Source organism: Pogona vitticeps, chromosome 5 (assembly GCF_051106095.1).
Source record: "Pogona vitticeps strain Pit_001003342236 chromosome 5, PviZW2.1, whole genome shotgun sequence".
Lineage (NCBI taxonomy): Eukaryota > Metazoa > Chordata > Lepidosauria > Squamata > Agamidae > Pogona > Pogona vitticeps.
In genome coordinates this window covers 86,339,583-86,363,819 of record NC_135787.1, presented here as the reverse complement: position 1 = coordinate 86,363,819, position 24,237 = coordinate 86,339,583, and the positions used below count along the sequence as shown (strand labels likewise).

Sequence of the window (24,237 nt, the reverse complement as noted above, 5' to 3'; positions counted from 1 at the left end):
CCTTCGAAGCCTGAGTCAATCAGCCCAAATTGCTCCAGCACCTTAACAAAGAGCACAATCATAACCAAGACGGCTATCATTTCGAGCCCTTCCAGGTTCATGGTGAGCTAGGTCATGGTATAGCACAGCCACTGAGGAAAGAACACGTCTGCCTAGCTTTCTTTGCAAAGCCATTAAACTACATTAAGAAATCTACAGCAGCAAGAGAAAGGGAGGAAAAGAGGAGACTGTGTGACTGACTGACTGACTGACTGACAGGGAGTGTGAATGCATTCGATCTACTCTAACGGAGGCCAGAAGTGGCAGTCGGATAAACTTTGGCCTGTGAGGATTATCCTTGTGCTCATCATCACTGTGACACACAACAACAGTCATGTGTAGAAAAGTACCACCGCTCAAGGGCCCAAGAGGGCATCTAGCAAATGTCCCTGTAGAATATGATGCATCCTGAAATGATAGCTGCACATCTGGGAAATTCTTTTCTTTCTGTCTCTAATGCCAGCATTGCTGATACTGTAGCTTTGTTGCAGATGTTCAGTTGCCTGGGTAACAGAAGCTTAACTAATATGTGGACTTGCACTGGGTACTGAGCAACTGAAAGGCATTGTATCAAAGCAAGACTGAGAACAGAGTAAGAGGCAAAATATTTATGATTAAACTTTAAACTGGTGGGTGGGCATCTTCAGAAGGTCCAGGGGCCCACTTTTTGCCCACAGGACCCACTGGGAAACATTCTTGCTCCCAAACTGAGAAGTGTAAATAATTAAAACCTAAAAGGGCTAGAAGTCCTTGGCGTTCACTTTTGTGTGCCCCAGGGGCTTCCTGGGAAGTTAGAGGACTCTGTACCCCATTTTATTTCCAAACCTTTACATCTGGAAGTTTCCAGGAGCAAATAATAACTTTTGATGATTTTCCCCCTAAGGGGGAATATTTTGGGTTTGCAAAAACAACCTTGAGGTTGCATGTATTTATTTGTTTGTTTGTTTGTTTGTTTGTTTAAACATATACCCCACCCGTTTAGAGGACACGCCACTACTCTGGGCAGCTTCCAGAAAATAACAAACATATAGAGCATTTTTTAAAAAAGAATATATAAAAACAAACATCCCTTTGGAGAAATATGAGCTGACATAAACTAACTACAAAATTAATATTCCAAAGGGATGAGGTTTGTAAAAGGGATGTGTTGGCACTGCAGGTTAAACCGCAGAGCCTCTGAGCTGCAAGGTCATAAGACCAACTGTTCAAATCCATGCAACAGAGTGATTTGTAAAGGTTTGTAAAGGCCTGGGTAAAAAGACAGGTTTTAACTTGCTTTTGGAAGCTCAGGAAGGTGGGGGCCAATTTCACCTCCACTGGAAGGGAGTTCCAGAATGGGGTACCCACTACTGAGAAGGTCCAGCTTCTGGTTGACGACTTCCAGGCGTCTTTCAGAGTGGCGACCTGCAGCATCAAGGATTGGGAAGTGCAGGTGGGATGGGAGGATGACTTGAAAGAGAGGCACTCTGACAGGTAGCAAGGTCCTAAACTGTAAAGGGCTTTATAAGTTAACATCAGTACCTTGAATTTGGCCTGGAAGCATACTGGCAGCCAGTGCAGGTGGACCCAGACGGAGGAATATTGTCAAATGTAGATGTTTCAGTGATCAACCTGGCTGCCACATTTTGTCCTGCCATTAAACTATATTAAGGCTGCAACTGGGCCTGATCCTTCAGGGGGGGTATGACCCCATCAAGATCAGGCAACAGATCCTCTAATCAATCAGGATGCCTTTCCAACAACTGCATCTTCATCTTATCAGGATTCAACTTTGCCCAGGTTCAGTCCATTATAACAGCCAGACAATGCTGTTGGAACAGAGTGGAAGGCAATGAATTGAGCTGGCTACCTTGCACCTGTCAAGTCGAAGGAACATTAGAATTCAGAATCGGAACCAAATACAGACCTCAGGTTCTCCTGAAATGGCCAAAAAAGTATCTTCCCCTCCCCATTGCTACTGATATTCCATTATCTCTCCAGGTTAATTTTCTACTACCAGGCCTTAATTCTATCACCATGACCACCACCGCCCCCCACCCACAACCCCCAAACGAAAGAAAAGGTCCCTAAACTAAACTTGTAAAAGTTAAATTTACAAATAGGAGTTAATACACCTAACAAAACAAACTAAAGACTTACAAGAAATAGAACACTAACACAATTATTAAATTTGTGGACGATAAGACAGTGGTGGGGCTCATAAATAAGAACAATGAGTCTGCTTTACAGAAAGGAAATACAATTGGTAGTCTGATGTAAAGAAAATAATCTTACAGTTAACATCAAAAAAACTAAAGAACTAATGGAGAGGGAAATGGAGAGGGTTGGTAGTTTTAAGTTTCTGAGCACTTACATCTCAGAGGACCTCTCATGGACTATAAATGCCAACATGCTAGTGAAGAAGGCATAGAAGAGGCTGTATTTACATATTTATGAGTCAGACTTTAAAAGAGATGTGGTGTTTGTTGGGAGTGAAACCTTTACATACTGCAGTGTATCACCCTCAAATTAACGGGTTAGTGGAAAGGTTTAATAAGACTTTGAAAGGAATGCTGCAAAAACTAGTAATGGAAAAGCCTAAGAGGTGGCACTTACTAGTAGCACCTTTGATGTTTGTGGTTAGAGAAGTCCCTCAGGCATCTACTGGTTTCACACCCTTCGAAATGATGTATGGGTGGAATCCCAGAGGTATCTTAGACTTAGTAAGAGAAAAGTGGGAGAATGGGAAAGATGAAGCACAGACTGTAGTAAAGCACGTCATGGAAATGAGAGAATATCTGCAAAGAATAGCAGGGATAGCCAAAGAAAATTTGCTTAAAGCTCAAGAAGGACAGAAATGTAGATATGATGCCAAAGTGAAGATCAGACAGTTTGAGCCCGGCCAAAAGGTACTCCTATTGATGCCGGCTGCCTCAGCTAGGTTGTTTGCCACATGGCATGGTCCTTAGGAAGTGTTGAGAAAGATTGGAACAGTAGACTATGAAATTTGGATGCCTGATAAGACAAAGAAGAAAGGAATTTTCCATGTCAATTCGCTGAAAGAGTAGAAAGAGAGAGAAGCATTATGGGGAGAGGTGAGAGATGAAGAGTTTGGGCCAGAAGCTAGTGATTATCTTAGAGAGGGGCAGAAAATTGAATTGAGTGATGAATTGGACGAGAGACAGAAACAACAGTTAGTGGAGTTGGAGTTACAATTTCAAGAAGTCTTTTCAGGGTTACCAGGAAATACTGATTTGGTGGAACATGCTATCAATACACAACCCCAAGTAGTAGTTAGATCTGGAAGTAGGAACTGGCCACGACATTTGAGGGAAACCATAAATAAAGAAATAGAAGAAATGTTGAAATTAGGTGTAATTGAACCTTCTAAGAGCCCTTGGAGGAGCTACCTGGTAGTTGTTCCCAAACCAGATGGAAGTACTGTATATAACTGTGTATAGATTATAGGCAGTTGAACGAGGTTTCAAAATTTGATGCTTACCCTACGCCTAAAATAGAAGACTTATTAGAAAGACTGGGACGAGCAGAATAAACGAAAAGTTATTGGCAGATACCATTGAGACAAGAAGACAAAGAAAAAACTGCTTTTGTGACCCCTAAGGGCCTTTTCCATTTCTCCCGAATGCCGTTTGTTGCATGGGGCAGCAGCCACATTTCAAAGGTTAATGGACAAAGTACTTGAGCCTGTTAGGGATTTTGCAGGGGCATACATCGATAACATTCTTATATATAGCAATAATTGGGAAGAGCATCTGAGGCACCTTGAGGAAGTACTGAAAGAGTTACAGAAGGCTAAACTTAAAGTTAACCCATCTAAGTGCAAAGTAGCTAGAAAGGGGGTGAAGTTTTTGGGGTTCCAGGTGACTCAAGGGAAAATCCAACCAGTATCTGATAAGGTAGACAAAGTGACGGCCTGGCCTCTACCTCAAACCAAAAAGGAAGTTCAACAATTTCTTGGTTTAGCAGGATATTACAGACAATTTATACCTAACTTCGCTCAAATAGCTGCACCTCTTAGTGATCTGACTAGAAAGAAGAAAACTATCAAAGTAGTCTGGGGTGCTATGGAGAATAGAGCTTTTGAGATGCTGAAAGTAATTTTAGCTGAGTTACCCAGTAGGTATGCTCCTGACTTTGAGATACCATTCATCGTACAGACTGATGCATCAGATAGAGGAGTGGGGGGCTGTACTGTTGCAATTGAAAGATGGGGTAGAGTTTCCAGTCATGTACCTCAGTAAAAAATTAAGTCAGAGAGAATAAAAATATTCTACTATTGAGAAAGGCATTTGCTGTGAAGTGGGTGATACAAGCTTTCAGGTATTACTTATTAGGTGCACCCTTTACTCTAATTACTGATCATGCTCCATTACAATGGTTAAATCGAATGAAGGATGTGAATCCTCGGTTAACAAGGTGATATTTGAGCTTACAACCATTTACTTTTGAGATAAAATATCGGAAAGGTAGTGCTCATGCTAATGCAGACTACTTTTCCCGACAGGGAGAAGGATTGATGGGCTCTGAAGACAGGACGGCCCATTCATGGGGGGGGGTGTGAGTGAGAGAATAGAAGTGTGCCGTCCTCCGTGAAGAAACAAGAGGAAATGAGTGAAGGCTGTGTAGTGGGGGAACTGATCAAACAGGGAATACAAAAGCAGCTGAAGTGTTCCTAGCAGAGGGAAGACAGAAACAAATGAGGGAGGAGCTAGGTTTGTGGAGATGGGACAATATAAAAGAGGAGGAGGAGAGAGGGCAGGCTAAACGAGAGGACAGGAGTGTACAGACTGAAGAGACCAGAGAAAATAGGGATAGGATTGCGAAACTGCTGAGAGACTTTCCAAACTTCATGATTGGAGGTAGACTACCCTCTACCCCACCAGATCCGTTCAAGAAGGAAAAGGGTGAGCTCGAAGGGGGATGGAATTGGGGAGCAGCCTCTCCTACTCCGGCTTTGGGGATGAAAGAGATCCCCTTTGGTTCCAGCCCTTATCTCCCCAGGTTGGAGGGAACACATGTGAAACATCCTTGCTGCGGGATGGTATGCGCAGTATTAAGCGTGCCAGCGCAGAACCCAGCAACAACCTTTATCCCTGGAGCGAAGAGACTGTGAGAGGGAACCAAAATGTTGAACCAGTTAAAGTGAAAAGTTACAAGTTATTGCCAGAGGTAGAGATGTTGTATCCATTTGGTTTGGGGATTTCAGATGTTAAATGCTGCTTTTTCTCCATCTGTTCTTCCTGCCAAAACCCCGGGCCCGCCTACACTCTTGAAAGAACCCAATCACAGATCCATTTTCTTTTCAAAAATATCTGAATGTTTTAATAAACTAATTGTTTATGAATCCTTCTGAAATGGAAAGTCCTATAGCCGAAGAATTTTCTGCTTTGTTCATCGCACAATGAAATTGCAAAATCTCATGAGGACTGAATGCACTCAAGTATTTATAGCTTTCCACTGCTCTTCTTAAACTGTGTACTTAGAGGATTAGGTGAGAAGGATTAAATACAAAACAAAAACAAATAGTTGTAGATATGCACTGGGTCTTTGTTTTAATTTTTCTTTAATCCCGATACACCAAAGGATTTTGAATTTAAAAGAGAAAATCTGTTTGCTGTGTGTACCATGAGCATGCTGTTATTTTTATAAAAACCAACAGTTACATTAGGACAAACAGTTGTAAACATGTAGATGTTACCACAGTCAGAGCAGCAGCAATAGCAACAAGTGCAGTAGCCAAGCACCTGGTGCTACATCCCTTAGTTCATAACCATCACTGTAGTGGCCAGTGATGGTGAATTAAATAGTGATAAACTGACTATGAAAAGCAATATAAGGGCCAAATGGCAGTATTTTTCTGTGAATATAATATCTGAAGCACATGAACCTTTGAAAGACAAATTGAAAGAATTTCAAAGAAACACAATGTAGCAGTAAAGGACATTTCAATTATCCTGATACTTTTTCGGAAGCAAATTCTAACAAATATGTCCCTTCAAAAAAAATTCTGGTTTATGTTGCTGATAATTTTCTCCTTTAAAAAGTGGAGGAAGAAACCAGAGGAGTAGCTCTCCTAGACTTAGTGCAAGTGACAGTAAGACAAACTCTGGAGAAAATGACCAAGTGCTCCCTGAGTTTGTATTCGCGAAGACTTTCATGGCCGGGATCTAATGGTTGTTGTGGTTTTTTTGGGCTCTTTGGCCATGTTCTGAAGGTTGTTCTTCCTAACGTTTCACCAGTCTCTGTGGCCGGCATCTTCAGAGGACAGCACTGTCCAGAACACAGAGTGCTGTCCTCTGAAGATGCTGGCCGAAGAGACTGGTGAAACGTTATGAAGAACAACCTTCAGAACACGGCCAAAGAGCCCGGAAAACCCACAACAACCATTGCTCCCTGAGTTCTTGATTTCAAAAGAAACGAAAGCAGAGTGTAGCAACATGTGTGTGCTTGCTTTTAAGAAAACCAGTTTTAATAAACTCAGAACAATGATAGGTAAGGTCCCATGGCAGAAGATCCTAACACAAAAAGTAATTCTAAAAGTACAACTACAAACAATTCCTAAAAGGTGGCCCAAAATAGCTAAAGTTGTAGCACTTGCTGATGCTGTAGAAGAGAGTACTTGAAGGTGTATTTGTATTATTAGCTTTACTTACAAATATACATGCAAATGATCCCTGGATGCATCATGCGATGCAGCAGATCCACTAACCTGCATCAGATCCAAAAGGAGAACAAAGCCCTGCCCATATGGAAGATGGAAATGTGTGACGTGGTTCTGCCTCCTTGACTTCCATTTAGGGTTATGCGAGTAAAAGAGCAATCAGGAATAGAGATAGGCACAAACAGCCAATTTGGCAGTTAGTGCCAGTTTGTTTCTTGGCCAAAGAGGTGTTCAGGACTTCAAAGCCCCGCCTTCCCCAGCATTCTTTAAATTCCCCCAAGGCTTGGTTGCAGAAGTCCTGGAAGATTCTATGGTGGCCATCACAGTCAACTGACATGAAATCATAGAAAATCTCTAGTGGGATTTGAAGAAGGTGGTTGCAGCATACAAACCCAAGAATATTACTGAACACAGAGTGGGCTAAGATTCCTCATGAACAGTGCCAGGAGCTGGGGTCTAGCTATGCATCTCATTTGCAGCAGATCATAACAGCAAAAGGGTGCTCTACTAAGTACTAAAAATGCTTGCCATGAAGGGTTTGAATAATTTTGAGACTGCAAAGTTGATTAAAAGTTGAATTTTCAGTTTAATTTAGGGAAACCACTTGAAGCATTTATTGTGTTGAGCTATTTCAATTGCTTTTGTTTGATTTGTTGATTGCAAACAGCTGAAGGTCTGTAAATTTTGACAATAAATCTGATTTGCAATGGAGGTTGAATAATTTTGATTACAACTGTAAGTTACCACATGGAGCTGTTACTGTACTTTATGGCCACTGTGACAATTCTCAGTTTGTTCAGAAATGAGGTGTTTATTCTTTGCTCTTTTTAAAAATCTCCATCAGCCTGAAGAGAGGAAAAAAGCCTTTCTTTAGTTTTCCTCTATTTAACTGTAACATTATTTGGCGGAGACTAGAGTTGAAAGGTGGCCTTGTAACTTTGACTCAAGACAGTGGAACGTATAGCTCCTTTCCTTTAAAAGACTCTACCCTTTAAAACAGCCAATACTGACAAACTGAGATCCAAACATAGGAGGGGATTCTTTGGTGGTCCTTATTGGTGTACCCACAACTAAAGTGCTAATAAGAATAATAATAATTTTTTTGCTTACTATACAAGATTTTGAACAAAGAAACAATATTACAATATAGAGTAAGACATGAAAGACTGCCACAGATTGTGCTAAATAAATAATCTATTGCATTATTTACTGATGGAATTTAAAAATAACATAATCAAGTACCTTGGTAACAAAGGACATTTTCACATACAGAACTGGAAACATTTCCCACCCACCCCAACTTTCCATAACTGCAATTAAGAATGTAAAGTCAACATGGACATATTGGTTTTTTAGATGTCCCTCACTTTCATCTGGAGATTGGCACGAGCTGGAAAACTGGTGATTTCTGATGGATCATAGTTCATGACTAACCACAAATAACAACGAACCCTTGGAAAAACAAACCAGTTTGTGGTTCATTTTTCCTATCGGTGCTTGGGGGAGCCTGCCTGCTCCTGCCCTCCAATTCCTCTGTGCATGCACCTACTCTCCATCTTTACCAGGGACCATGAACTGCTGTAGAGCTCAGCATGTGCCCAACTCTGAGGATGGTGGTGGCAGTGGCAGGAGCAGGTAAGGAAGCAGTGAGGGCAGTAGGAACGAGGCAGGCAGGCATCCCATTTTGCCAAAGCTTTGGTAATATGAAGAATACTTTTTTTTCACTTTTTCTCTTGGCCTCACAGAGGACCCACTGCATTCCACTAAATACGTCAGCTAGATACAGATCCAAGAAATGGTCTGCTTTTTTTAAACTTCCAGAACATTGTAAAAAGTGGGAATACCCCTTGTTGTTGGTCTCAATAGCCCTGAGAACAATGTAAAAAGATATTTCACACCTAGCAGAAACGAATTAAGTCTGCCTAACACCTCCTAGTGAGTGAAAGTGGAGAGTGCAAAAAACGGTCTGAAGCTCAACATCAAAAAACAAAACAAAATAAAACAAGGATCATGGCCACTGGTCCCATCACCTCCTGAGAAATAGAAGGGGAAGATATGGAGGTAGTGACAGATTTTACTTTCTTCAGCTCCATGATCGCTGCAGATGGTGACAGCACCCCAGAAATTAAAAGACCCCTGCTTCTTGAGAGGAAAGCAATGACAAACCTTGACAGCATCTTAAAAAGTAGAGACATCACCTTGCCAACAAAAGTCCAAATAGTCAAAGCTATGGTTTTTCCTGTAGTGATGTATGGCAGTGAGAGCTGGATCATAAAGAAAGCTGACCACGAAGAACTGATGCTTTTGAATTGTGGTGTTGGAGGAGGCTCTTGAGAGTCCCCTGGACCGCAAGGAGAACAAACCTATCCATTCTAAAGGAAATCAACCCTGAGTGCTCACTGGAAGGACAGATCCTGAAGCTGAGGCTTCAATACTTTGGCCATCTCATGAGAAGAGAAGACTCCCTGGAAAAGACCTTTTAGGAGAGTGTGAAGGCAGGAGGAGAAGGGGACGCCAGAGGACGAGATGGTTGGACAGTGTCATCAAAGCTACCAATATGAATTTAACCCAACTCCGGGAGCCAGTGGAAGACAGGAGGGCCTGGCGTGCTCTGGTCCATGGGGTCACGAAGAGTCGGACACAACTAAACAACTAAATAACAACAACGCCTCCTACCATCCAGATTGTCACTAGTAGCAGGTTTTGTGACTTCAACACTAAACCGTTTCCCCCCTTAAAACCCACTCCTTTGACTAACATCCTTCACTAACATGCAGGAAAGTGTTCAAGAATTGAAGTGCTTCTTCTCTTAATACTTCCTGTCATAATCACAGCCACTTTAACCTTCCTTTTTCACACACCCTTTCTCTTCCCCCAACAGGGTATCAACTTTTTAAAAAACATACGCAAACCTCTTAACAGGATACAGCACAGGTTCACAATGAGATGCAATGGTAGATAAGCATATGATCAAAGATTAACCTTTTTGAAGAACATGGCTGTGTGAAGTGGCAGAAAACTTGTCATTGTACTCCTGCAAACTATATGAATTGTTATCATACATGAGTCAGCTGATCCTATAGGACTCAGGGTAAAATTTCCCAATTAATCGTAACAATGATTCTTCAGTGTGATTTCATTCAAAGAGTCCTTTCAGAAGGGAGGATGAGTCCCATCTGACTAGAGGGGAGCAATATGAGACAACCAGTCCCCAAACATTATAGTATCAGTTCCTGGCATAAACTAATATTATGAAAAAATAGGGTGGAATGGTAACTTCTGAGTAGGGCAATCCAACAAAATCCACCCATCACATCCATCTTTGAGCCACCAGCTTCAAAACTGCCCCAGGGACAACATTCCAGTAGCTGTTTGGGGCAGAAAATCCATATTGGAAAAAAGCTGGGAATGACTTCTGAGTAGGACAGATCAAAGTCAATCACACATCCCATTCCAGGAGGTCTTTGGCCAAATTAGGTTTAAGACCTAAAATATTGTTATGATGTTTGTCCTTTGTATCTCACTATTTTTGGCATGATTTTTTAAAAAGTCCCTGTCCTGCACTGCTCTGGCTTTTAACTAGTCCAGTTGGAATACAAGAGTTTTAGAGATCAGAAAGTAAGGCATCCCGGTGCAAATCCTGAACAGTGGACCCTCGACTTACAGACGGCTCAACTTACAGACTTTTCGAGTTACAGACTTCTCTGGCTGCAAAATTTAGGTTCGACGTGCAGCCGGAGAATCGACCTACACACCAGAAAATAACCAAAATGGAACAAAAACGGCCGGTTATGGATTAATCGGTTTTCAATGCATTGTAGGTCAATGGAACCTCGACCTACAGACTTTTCAGCCTGCAGCCACTGTTCCAATACGGATTAATTCTGTAAGTAGAGGGTCCACTGTAAGTCTGAAATCAAAGGAATACAATGAGTATGGAGGAGGGGATGAGTTATGAATAGGACTTGTATTTCTCCAAATGTTTAGCATTGGAATTTTTAAGAACAACCTCCTCCAACATATATTTAATGCTATCCCGAGTTTCTCCTTACCAAAGGTTTCTTATCAGTGATTCAAATTTGAATATATGTTTGTGGACCTTAACACACGATGCTATATCTAAAGATTCCATCTAGCTACCTAAACTTAATAGCATAGGTACACACACACAGAGTAAGAGGGCCAAGCACTGATTCATTGAAGAGTCAGTGTACATAGCTGTTGACTCTTTTTAATCAATTGCCACGTGTAATCCAAATTTTAGGTTGAATGTCTGTTTATTTTATTGTAGTTTATTTCCTATGAATTAGTTCTTGGACTGGACACTCACTAGGTTTCCACGTCCAATAACTGCTGTCCTCAGATCAGTGCTCTTTATGCAGGAAGAAAGTAGCAAAAATTTCTTGGTAACTTAAAGGAGAACATATTTAGCAAAATACCAAATCAATACGAATCTGAAGCCATATAAAACTCCACCACATAGGACAAAAGCTGCAGTTATGAGAGGGGGCACACTCTTATGTGTGTCCCCTCTCGTAACACTCCTATTCAAACTGTATGCCACAGGAGTGCTTCTTTCCATATGAACAACCTTCCCCATGTGTCCCTAGAAGCTCTTCCTCATATTCCCCATATATAGGACAAAAACATTTTTTTGGCTACAATAAAGGCTTTCTTTATGGTTGCACCCTGGTTTTGGAGCATTCTCTTGTGAGAGATATATCTGGCACCAACAGGGCAATCTTTGACCCAACCATTACTATTACTCATTTGGAACAGTATTCTACGTGAAAAGACGATATATACAATTATTTATAATACAAAAAAAAATATGAAAAAGTGACTACATAATGTAAAGCTTAGCATGGGGAAACTCAGTGGGTATTTTCACTGTGGAATCAACTCATTTTATTCAGCTGGCACTGATGACTTTATTTTGCCCTGACTTGGTGGGGCTCATTTTTCTCTACTTTCTGGCATGGAGGGGTCACCTAATCCTGTGTGTCTAGTAAGTAATATGTCACTTTAGGATTGGGGGTGAGCAATTGGTGCCTCAGTCACCATGTCAGTACACAGTGGTGGGTAGCTAAAGACTAGAGACGGTTCATCCAAACAGGTGTTCGGTGCTTCTCAGCCCCACCTTCTCCAGTGGGCGCCCACTCAGAGGCAGCATCTGCAGGAGGCAGGGCAGGGAAGCCAGGGCACTGCTTCTGAGTGAGCACCCACTGGAGGAGGCAGGTCTGGGAAGCGCTGAACACATGTTTGGCAAAAAATGAACCAGCATGAGCCACCAAACCAGTGGTTCATGCCCATCTCTACTAGGGCCCTTGAACTGCTGGATAGCTCAGTAGTTTAAGTATCTGGTTGTGGAGCAAGAGGTCGAGAGTTCAATTCTCCACGGTACCTCCCTGACAAGGGCTGTGCTTAATGATCCATAGGCTCCCCTAACTCTGGAATTCTAAAACTACTGCAACCAGCTGACAGTGCAGATTGAATAAGGCAAAGATGGCTTCCTGTAGTCCTCACAGCATATTCACCCTCCACCGCTCTCTTCTGGGTGACCTTGACTCGTCTTCTGCCCAACTCCTTTCCCCCTGATCCAAGAAGCTCTAGATACTTTGGGAGAAAGAGCCCCACTGGCTGTCTTTTTCTGACTGAACCTGAAAATTTTCAGCCACGGGACAGAGGGAGCCACTGTAAGCACAGGGCTGCTGAAACAATTTGAAATTATGAAAGTGAGACCTTGAGAGGGAAGGAGGGAGAAAGATTGTCAGGGGCACAAAACAGAGCTGGTAGTTGGGTAAGGGGTGCAGATGGGGAAGGAAAAGAGAAGAGAAGAGGTTGTGTCTTCCATTGGGGGGCAGGGAGGGAGAGAGGTGGCTGAGAAAGTGGGGACTATGGTGATCCAGATAAAATTTTTATTCTGTGTTGACTATTACAATATCAGCAGTGGAAACTGCCCAGTGGTGTGGCTTAAAAACTGTGAATGAACCCAAATAAATGTGGAGAAAACTATGTGTGTAGTCAAGATCCTGCAAGGAGTTGACCCAGGTGATCACCAAAGTTCCTTGGAACTCTAAATTCCTAGAATTTGTTTCCTCTTCCTGGATCTTCACACTGCCATTTCAGACTCTGTGTTTCAAAATATTAATCCATTTTAAAGTGGACAGAAAATAATATCAAAACTAATGAAGTATTCACAAAAATAATTCAACTTTATTTTTGCCTAGCTTCAAAGAAATTTGATGAAATGCCTCATAGGGATTTTTAAATGTTCAGACATAGGAGAGAAAGACCTTGTTTTCATTTGATTTTGAAAGAAAATTGCCTGAGTTCTTCTTTCATAATGTTTTCTACTTCTCCTTTTTAATTGGGAGAATTGTTACTTATTTTGTGCAAACTACCATATCCATATCAACATGTACAGGATATAGTTAATTCTAATTTGGATAAATGGCACAGTAATAATCAAGTACCATTCATCTGTTTTCATAAATAAGTAAGATATGAATTTTCAAAGGAAACAAACTAAAGGGTATTTTTTGTAACCCAACATGTCTAACTGAAATGCTGTTGATGTGGGTTCACTGAATTATGTGATCAAATTTGCCCCTACAGTGAACACTAGTAGTTGAATTCAACTGAATTTCCAAACAAAAGAACCGTAATTCTACTTTGGTTTCAGAAGATGACTATTCCAACTATAGGCAGCTATTACTGAACATATCCATATAACCCAAGAAGTCCATTAACATTATGAAAAGTTGGTATAAAATGTTGGCTGAAGTCAATTTTTGGGGTGGGTAGGTGTCCATCTACACAACAAAAATGAGGCCATCAGCAGTGGCAGATGGCCACTGATTAAAGGTTTCCTTTTGCAATTTTGCAATCCACACCACTCATACAGCAACAGTCCACCACCGCTCATATCATTGCCACGCAGCAGGCAAACCTCATCCAACAGTATTTTAACCAATAATATCCAAATACTTATAAATGTTTCTCCTTGGATGTGTGCTTTATTGGTCTAACAACAAAACAAAAAGACTAAGATATATATAAATATTTTTTGCTATATATGCAGTTGACAATTTTACCACAATTGTATGTATATTTCAATTTGTGATTCTATTGAGTTATTTTTTACACTTACTAAAAATGTTATTTTGTTGTTTTTTTTTTCAAATCTGTACATAATCAGCAGCTTCATATGGGCTAGCTGTTTCTGATCTGTACCAATTTGGGATTCAAGCACTGAATAAATATTTAAATGTTCCCTTATATAAACAATCTTTGTACATTCACAACAAAGAGAAAGATTCTAATTTAGCCTTCTCTTTAAGAGTTTTGAGGCCCAAGAGATATTTCTGTGGGAAAGTTTTTAAATATCCTCTCACAAATTGCTACAAGTTCAGTTTTGCTTTGTTCATTTCTGAAGTGTACTCTAAATGGTTTTGTTTTAGCAATGTGTAGTGATTTCTAGAAAGACATATAATATGCTTTATGAAAATGTTCAGCTATAATATGGCCATGTCTTAGCAATTTCCTGAGTTTCATGGTAGCATGGATTCACAAAATCTGAGGACATGAGAGATGTTTTACTTCAACAGACTGCTGATTCAGGACAAAGGGAAGTGAGGGAAGAGGAAGGAGGTTTTGAGGAAACTATACTTCTATTGAATTTCATATTGTTTTAGAGAAAGAATAACAGAAAATAGTGATGGTCAGATTGTCAGAATGAAATATGCATGTGCTGAAAAGCTGTAAGAAGAACATAAACCTTTGGAAATATAGCTATAGGATAAAAATGACAATATTGATATGCATGAATTTTACTGTCTATAATTTTGTCCATAAATTAACAAAATTAGGGTAGTTCTTGACCAAAGGCCTGGTATGTGGTAGGCAAATATATGTTTGGTATGCGTGTGTTTTTAGTTCTTATTACTATTTCTGCAGCCCAATTATTGCTGGAAATATTGCAACCTACATATGATGCCTTTAAGTATCATATCATAAACAGTAAATGCAAGCTGAGAGGAACTGACCAATAAGGGGTGGTCTACTGAGGAGAGACTTGAAGCTTATTCTGCTCTAGAATACTCTGATCTTTTATCCACTGCATAATTAGATTTTTTTTCACACTCTGCCAATAACTGTTGCCAGTTAGGGTTTTTTGTTTGTTTGGTTTTTTTTTAAGCATTTTGCCGATTTACTTGAGTAGATCTGCAGGTGTATATCTCTGATTTTCCAACATAAAATTTATTTTAATTTTATTTTACTTATTTTAGGTATATTTTCCAGTAAAGAAAAAAATATGTCCAATAAAAAATGTTTATGTTCCCTCATAAAAACAGAACCTAACACAAGCTTATTCTAGTCAAACAGTATTTCAGTGGCCACAGAGGAGCTGTTCTCTCCCTCTAAGATGTTTTCCTGGTGAGGAAGAGTAAAAAATGTGCTTGCTTTAAAGAAAGTGACACAGTGACAGTCCTTCAGAAAGTGACATATTGCCCTGTCTCTCCAAGGAATTAACATATAATTTTGTAAGGAATATTCAAATTATTTCTGCATTGCAAAAGTACAGAGTAGTTGTGTTTATCGCAGCCCTGGGTTGTTTTCAGTAAATATTTCTAAAACGAGACTATATAGTGACAGTCCAGGCCTGACCTGATTGAGCACTCCGTTTTCTGCCTTTCTGGTGTCTGTGGTATCTGTAAGCTGTGGTATCTCCTCCAACATCACATCTCAAAAAAGTTGATTTCTGTTCCTCTCTCTGTTCTCTGTCTTTCTTTCACATAGTATGGATAATTATGGTTTTAATTTCTAGTAACAATATTTGCTAATTCCAAACTCTTCCCATTTTTTAAATTTTAAAAGGCAAGGGGACATCTTCTGGAAAATGCGCATACATGTTTGTAGGGCTTTTGGCCAATACAGCTTTTATTCGTCAGGTTGCCTACCCCAAGGAAAGGATTTGGAAATAGGAGCATAGCTTTCATGTCTGCATTCTGCAGCCTAGGAACGGCAAGGTAAGTTTATTCGAAAGCATAAAGAGTGTGAATGTTTCTCCACTGTACATATGTGTTACACTTACTCACACCTTTACTTCACCATTTCCTTAAGTCCAAAACAGCCCTTCAGGTATTTTGGCACAGACGGACTACAGCCACATCCCAGCTGTTCTGTCCTCTTCTAACAACCATAGTACAGCTGAAGTGCTCATCTTCTGGGATCCGAGAACACTGGGTAATTCTACATTAGGGAAGTTTCTGTTGGAATTTGTGTAGTGTATGCATATATAAATGTTCGTTTTAAAAAGCCAGGAAATTCAATTCTTAAGAAACCCTCTGGTTTATGAATGTGGGATATTGTGCTTCTGTATCCACAATTCAAAATGCCAGGAAATGATTCGATATTGTCACACAATTATCATGCCCATATTGTCATAAGGAAAAAGGATGCCAAGATTTACATAGGAAAGGGCAGCTTTAATATTGACAATACCTCTAGCAGCAATCAAGATGGTCCACAGGATACCCTGTTGTGCTCACTATCATTCATACTGGTCTAAAAGCAGTCCTGATAATTGTGTTATGTTTGGGTGAGAAGTGGTTAGTTGATGGAAAAATGAGTCAGCTTCTGGGATTTTCCCTTTTTTGATGTCACCTTGTGAATAGTAGTGAGCACAAGAGTGAAGCAATATAGGGCAGCGGTATCAGTCCATTTCCTGGCATTTTGTATTCTGGATTTAGAAGCATAATATCCCACATTCATAAACTAGACTTTTGTTGATAATAAGAAATGGCTTGCCTTGCCTGCAGTCTTTTGCAAAAATTCATAATCTGAACCAACAAGACAGATGGGGAATTCGAGATTCTACTTTGCAGAGTCATCTCTCATTAGTTTTTTAAGCAAACCAAAATAACAGTAAATAAAAAATAACAACAAAAATACATGTGTTATCATACAAGAACTCAATAGAGAAGGATTCATCTAAAATGCACTGAAAAGTGTATGTTGTGGAAGATAGAATAAATGTTTAAATATTTAACTACATATAGGGTCGGTGAATAGAATGGAATTTGTATTTGTATATGGGGCGGTCTCAAATTGGCGGATCTGTAGCGGGATGGGAGAGACCGTTTATATGGTAATATGGTAGTGATACAGTACAAGTAACTTTATATTCATAATACCAGGGAGTTGTATGAAGGAAGATGAAATATAATACGGATTTCTGAATTTCTGCTCCATTCATTCCTTCCATTTTCTATTCATTCTTCATTTGCTGCTTATAAAACTATGCAAATGTATTCAGATTTATGCAAACAGTTGGGAGTGCATATACACTTACATATCCCTCTTTCTGTTTTCAATTAGGAGGCTGCTGCCATGCACCTGCCTACATTTACTGGCTATGCAAAGGTATTCAAATTGTGTCTACCCCTTGAAATGATGTAGGCTAATAGGTTTCACACTGTGACATACGTTTTATCCATTGCAATTAGGACACAGTGAGCAAATTGGGCAAGAGAAAGGTGTTCTGAAGGATACAGGCTTCCATGGTAACTCCAGCAATAAGGATGGCACTAATTCCTTCAGTCCCCATTCTGCTTCCATTCCATTTTGACAGCAAGCCAGAAAAGGGTCCAGCATTTCATTTTACAGTATGTACAGAGTATCCCCAACTTTTGCAAATGAAGGGACAAGTGATACACATTGAGATAGAGTGTGTGGTATTAAAAGTGATCACAGGGAAAGGCAATTTCTTACTGCAGTGTAAATTCATTGAAGTTTACTAAGGACTTGACATCAGCAGAGGTCATACATATGGCCTATCAGGTCTACTTAGTGTACCTGGAAAACAGCTGGATGGTCACACACAAAAAGTACAATATCCCAGAGCAATTCTACAGACAGATTGCAGCAGGTAAACATCAAATGATTTCAGTTTCATGCAGCCCATTTGGAAAAACTCCTATTTCAAGGCTGTATTCAGCCCTTATCAGACCTCATTGAAATTGAGCCAATGTTAGCTGGAAATACTGTGATCCCCTCTTTTTCAAGAACCATTGTGATATCAGAATCCATGTCAGTGGCCCCAGGGGTGCCAACGCAGGTAAAGGTCCAGGAGAATAATACATTCAAAAAAAGCTTGGTTACACTTGCAGCCTGAGACTAATCATGTTATATATATTGGCAGATTGCTGCAGACTTAGGAAACAAATAGCAAATTTGTGCTGTTATTATTAAAATATTACATTTGATATAGACTGAAGATATAGACAGACTAGATAAACACAAACAATGTGACTAGACAATAATAGAAGAGTGGGATTTCCACTTCTTTCAATAAATCTATGAATAAAAATAGATTTATGTTTCATAACAATAATTATAGGTAATGGCAGTGAACTTCTAAAATTTTGTGTTAAACAAAGAGTTCACAGATGTGATCTTACATTTGTGACACAATAATTGGTGCTTGGATAATAAGGACACTTCATATGTCCTATAAATTTGGCACAGCTGGTTCCACAGGTGTTTTAAACTAATTTTTCATTATTTCTCCATTATGTGAGATTGAATTTATCAGCTCACAGGGATTAGGCTCAAGCGACTGCATGTGTTTCTGTAGCACCAAAACCAGACCCCAATTCATATTTTCTCCAGAGAACAGTACTATAATAAAACTTTGCATTATCTAACTAGAGTTCTGCACCTGAGGCAGTACTAGAACTGGTTCAATCCATATTATGTTCAGTGCAGCAAACATCAGTGTTGGTGATTGCTGTCCTGACAGCTAGATTCTGGAGAAAAGAAATCCATAATGTTTTGGCTGTCTGTTCCATTTTTCCACTCTAGCTGTCATATCACAGGGCCCTTTAATAAGATGCCGTGATGGTTTTCCAACATGAACCACATAAGACTGGCTCCTGGCATTGTACAAAACAAAGTTGTTGTCAAGGGTTGTTTTTTTTAAGGGGGGGGAGCCCAATGCTCTTGACATCCTGGTACTAAGCAGACAGCTGAGACTAGTGATTTCCCATCTTTAATAAACAGATGGGGTGAGGAAATAAAGCATGCAAAACAGGCAACATTAAATCTGTCAGTGAATTGGAAATGTTAATTTATTATTTTCAGCCTTAAATTAAATACTGTATATTAACGACTAGAATTGAAGAATGTAACAAAAACCCTAGCCTGACAGTTTGACAAAAATGTCCATTCGTCTTAGACAACTAATACCCATGAATTCAAATGGCTTGAAACAATACATGTGTGTCCATAAATTTAAAAGTTCACCTATTTAAAAAAAAAACAAATGCAAGGGGAGGTGATACTTTCATTAGAACTCTTTTTTAAAAAAATGCTAACTCTCAACCTATAGTCTTCGTCAGGCTATGCACCAACATATTGTGTATATGCAGAAAAAAAATTATGAAAGTTCCAAAATTCCTGGCAGATGTGGCCGGAAAACCTTGAGTTTCAAAGAAAGGTGATGGGGAAAGGAAAAATGCTGACTACCTGGCAGCCTTTTGTTTGGTGTGTTGGGAGAGATAATCTAATCAATGGCCACCAAGGTGGAATTTGGAAGCTACACTCATGACTTAGGTTTACCATCTCCATTTTGCAATTCATTTCAAAGAAACAGACCTGGCATTGACATCTGCCATGGACTTTTGGAAATTTCATATATACTTTTTCCTGCACATTCACAATATATTGGTGCACAGCCTGATGAAGACTAGTATAGGTAGAAAACTATTTACTTATTTATTTACTTATTTATTTATAATATTCTTAACTCCACCTTTCTCCTGAAAAGGGACCCATGTTGGCTTACATAATTAAAAACACAACATTAAAAGTTAAAAACAGTAAATTATTCAAATATTGAAAAAAAGAATTAATAGCACTGCATTAAAAATGTTAGGTAAAAGCATTACTAAAATGTATTAAAAGTATAAACCATTTTGTCTGTTGTTTCCCAGACAGTAAATCACTAAGGAAAAGCCTGCCTGAAGAGAAAGATTTTCGCCTGCTTGAAGAAGGGCAGCAAAGATGAGGCTAGCCTGGTTTCCTATGGGAGGAAATTCAAGAGTCTGGGAGCAGCAACACAGAAGACGCACCCTCATGTCCCCACCAAACACACCTATGAAGATCTTGGGACTGAGAAAGGCCTCTGCTGATGATCTTAACACCTGGGCAGGCTCATAAAGGGAGTTACTGTTTTTCAGATAGCTTAGACTCAAGCTGTTTAGGGCTTTATAGGTCAGAATCAGCACTTTTAATTGTTACCGGAAACAAATTGGCAGCCAGCAGAGCTACTGTAACAGGGGGCTCTATGATTCCTGTGACCAGCCCAAGTTAACAATCAGGCTGCAGCATTTTGGATCAGATGATGTTTCTGAGCACTTTCCAAAGGCAGCCCCATATAGAGCATGTTGTAGTAATCCAGCCAGGATGTAACTAAGGCATGTGTCACCAGGCCAGATCAGACCTCTCCAGGAATGGGCACATCTGGCACACTAGTTGTAACTGTGAAAAGGCACTCCCTGGGCATTCAGGCTCAGAGACAAATCCAGGAGCATACCCAAGCTGTGCACTTGTGTTTTCAGAGGGAATGCTAGCATTTAAAAAGAACAGTGGTCTAACAATGGTCTCATCCCTCCTTGTTATAGTACTGTGTAAAGACCAAATAGCTTTGTTTCTCCCCTCACTACAGGGAATTAAAAAGAACCCTCAGTGATTCAAATTGGTTCCCTTTGATCAATCAATTAGATGTTTCCTTATTCTTCTGCCAATTCACTGTATGAAACATTGCAACCCTAAATGAAATCAATGTTACTGCAAATTATTTTTTTCAGATTTCAAATTACTGTTCAGCTAATGCATGTAAGTGGCCTGCCAATTTAGCTCAGAATCCAACTGTGAACAGAAAATGAAGATTTGCCCCAGCATTGAATACGATGCACAGAAGATGCACTCCACCTTGCCTGTCACACAGCTGTTTAATGCAATGACATCTTGTCAGAAAAATTGGTAGTCCTTACCATTAATCATATGGCCACATTTGAAGATAAGGTGGGGTGAGATGCACTTCATCTTCATCTGGACAGGCACTGTTTTTGCCCAGTTGTTTCTTCTCTGGGTGCCCTATCTGACTATAGGGAATCTTCCTTGGTGTCTCCTTTGCGTTTGATACTAGGTTTGCTGTTCCTCAACATGCTTCATTCCAGATCAAGCAAACAACGTATCAGAGTATCATCCATCTATGCCCCTTCTTCATAACTGACTATGCGAAGATCTGTCTTGTTCCCTTCCCTTCCCTAAGTTATGGAGCCTGATGGGGCAAGACCTTGAAGAAACTACTTTTTTATACTATCGTCTGCAGCTAGCATGGTCAGCAGCTAGGACTGTCAGATCAGTATCGTACTATTACTGGATTCTTCCAAGCCAAAATCTGAAATTAGGAGTGGGCCCTTGTGATGTCACATGGTGGGTTCTTCCAATGTCATGTGCCAGGCCAGGCAAGAGTTGGGAGGGGAAATGAACTGCTTCTGGGCTACCTGACGTTGCAAGTTGGCATGAAGGGAATTGCAGTAGATAGTAAAACCCAGCTAACCAGACAATCTGACAATCCAGAGCTGGGGGAAACCATTTTCAGCAGCTGACCAGGTGGCAAGACGTGCCCAACACCTGCAGTGCTTGCTGCTGTTGTGGCAAAGCCTCCATCCTGCGCTGCCTATATAGCACAAGTAGCACAGACAAGAGTTTTTCCAGGCCCTACACTGTGGCCGCTGGGACTTGAGGAAGGCTTCTCATCAGCTCAAGGAGAGTTTTTCTTCACAAGCCCTTTGCCATTGCTGCCAGGGCTCATAGAACAAGACTTATGTCATGACATTGCCACTACCTTCTCTCCCTGCCATGTCACAAATGGCAGAAAAAACTCTCTTCCCAGTTCCCTTTCCATCACTTCTCTCTTTTTAGCAGGCACCAGCACAACACATATGAAAACACTTGTGTACTAAGGCAGTTAGCCCTGGCCCCAACTGGGAATGAGTGGAGATGGGTTGCAAAGCTGCCTTGTATACAAAAGTCAAGCTTTACTTTCCTCCAGGCACTGCTCACTGTAAGGTTTGCCTTCTCAGCTACAGACGTACAGCGATTTAGTGATTCTAGCCAGCATCCTCAGACTTGGCAACCCAACTATTGGCTATGATGGAAAGAAAAATCTGCAAGCTACTACCAAAGAAAGCAACTACTCCATGCTGTGGGCGAGTAGTCAGAAGAGCAGTGTTTTCCATTGGACTCTCATATCATATCGAGTACTTTTTCATAAGGAAGAAGCTTATCTCAAGAATAGCTGATAGCTAGTCCTCTAGATTTCGTCTTTGATTTTTGAAAATATAATATCAAAACCACCACACTGTTATTTATAGCTGAGTTATTCAGTTGGGAGATAAGAATGGAAGACCAAATGCTGAAAATATATGGAGAAATGTATTTCACTTTTTGCCTAAGAGTGCTTTACTTCAAACTTTACCAAGGGATTCTGTGTGGAGTCATATACATCTTGTATTTAATATGGAGAAGACTTTTCATGTTTTTCCCCCTTGGATCTGCTTCAGGGAATATGAGAAGATGCCAACAGTAAGAGGATATAATATCTAGTTTGATTCCTCTCTCCCCACATTTCACAGTTGGACCTCAAACCAGTTTTTTGACAGCTTTCCTTTCATGAAGTGTTCTTACTAGCACTGCAAAAGTGTTTTATGTTTTTAAAAAAGAAATGCTTGACTAGATGTTACACACAAACATGCATAACAAAAGCTTTATAGCTGCCTTGTTTGCAGGGAGCAATAGAAAGTGTAAAGGGAATATAAGATGTATAACCCTTCCCTGTCTGCCCTGCATCCACCCCCGGCTGCCCCCAGCTGTTCTCCCTCTCCTCAATCAAATATGAATCTGCTTTGCAAACTTGTGCAGTGAGCAGAGGAACTGAGGGGTGTTAATATGGAGGAAAGCATTAAAGCCTTCACAGTCTGCTACGGTTCCACTCCATATTTTCCACACCAAAGCAGGCTTCTCCAAAAAAAATCAGCAGCCAAGATTTGGGTCATATTATGAGCTCTTTATCCCCTTCATGGATTGCTGCCTTGTCATGGCGAAGGGGCTTGAGTAACTCAGAGAAGCTATGGGCTATTCTGTGCAGGGACAACCAAGACGAACAGATCATGCTGGAGAGTTCTGACTAAACGCAATCCATCTGGAGTAGGAATTGGCAATGCCACTCCAGTATCTTTGCCAAGAATGCCCCATGATCAGAAACAAATGGCTAAAAGATATGATGCTGGAAGATGGGACCCTCAGGTCGAAAGGCATCCAACATACTACTGAGGAAGAGTGGAGGACAAGGACAAGTAGCTCCAGAGCTAATGAAGTGGCTGGGCCAAAGCTGAAAGGACGCTCAACTGTGGACGTGCCTGGAAGGGAAAGGAAAGTCCGATGCTGCAAAGAAAAATATTGCATAGGAACCTGGAATGTAAGATCTATGAACCTTGGGAAGCTGGAGGTGGTCAAACAGGAGATGGCAAGAATAAACATCGACATCCTGGGCATCAGTGAACTAAAATGGACAGGAATGGGCAAATTCAACTCAGATGATTATCATATCTACTATTCTGGGCAAGAATCCCACAGAAGGAAGGGAGTAGCCCTCATAGTCAACAAAAGAGTGAGAAAAGCTGTAATGGGATATAATCTCAAAAATGATAGAATGATGTCAATACGAATCCAAGGCAGACCTTTCAACATCACAGTAATCCAAGTTTATGCACCAACCACCATTGCTGAGGAGACTGAAATTGACCAATTTTATGAAGACTTACAACACCTTCTAGAACTGACACCAAAGAAAGATGTTCTTCTCATTCTAGGGGATTGGAATGCTAAGGTAGGGAGTCAAGAGATAAAAGGTACAACAGGGAAGTTTGGCCTTGGAGTTCAAAACAAAGCAGGGCAAAGGCTAATAGAGTTTTGTCAAGAGAACAAGCTGATCATCACAAACACTCTTTTCCAACAACACAAGAGGCGACTCTACACATGGAAATCACCAGATGGGCAATACCGTAATCAGATTGATTATATTCTCTGCAGCCAAAGATGGAGAAGCTCTGTACAGTCAGCAAAAACAAGACCTGGAGCTGATTGTGGCTCTGATCCTCAGCTTCTCATAGCAAAATTCAAGCTTAGACTGAAGAGAGTAGGAAAAACCACTGGGCTAGTCAGGTGTAATCTATACCAAATCCCTTATGAATACACAGTGGAAGTGAAGAACAGATTTAAGGAACCAGATTGAGTGGACAGAGTGCCTGAAGAAATTTGGATAAAGGCTCATAACATTGTACAGGAGGCAGCAACAAAACCATCCCCCCAAAAAAAGGAAATGCAAGAAAGCAAAGTGCCTGTCCAAGGAAGAGTTACAAATAGCAGAGAAAAGAAGGGAAGCAAAATGCAAGGAAGATAGG

At 40.4% G+C, this 24,237-nt stretch overlaps 1 protein-coding gene across 7 annotated transcripts in view; it reads right to left on the bottom strand.

Annotated features, from left to right (window-relative positions):
- The window catches only part of KCNIP4 (potassium voltage-gated channel interacting protein 4), a 522,091-nt gene that overhangs the window by 278,642 nt on the left and 219,212 nt on the right, over window positions 1-24,237 (bottom strand). Inside the window, exon 1 of one of the 7 annotated variants that reach the window (XM_073001090.2) lies at window positions 2-11,636. The exons of the other annotated variants lie outside the window; for them this stretch is intronic. Within the exon in view, the coding sequence (XP_072857191.1) occupies window positions 2-101 (100 nt within the window). The 5' untranslated portion in view covers window positions 102-11,636. Of the gene's footprint in view, window position 1; window positions 11,637-24,237 lie in introns of those variants that run through there. 7 annotated transcript variants of the gene reach the window in all.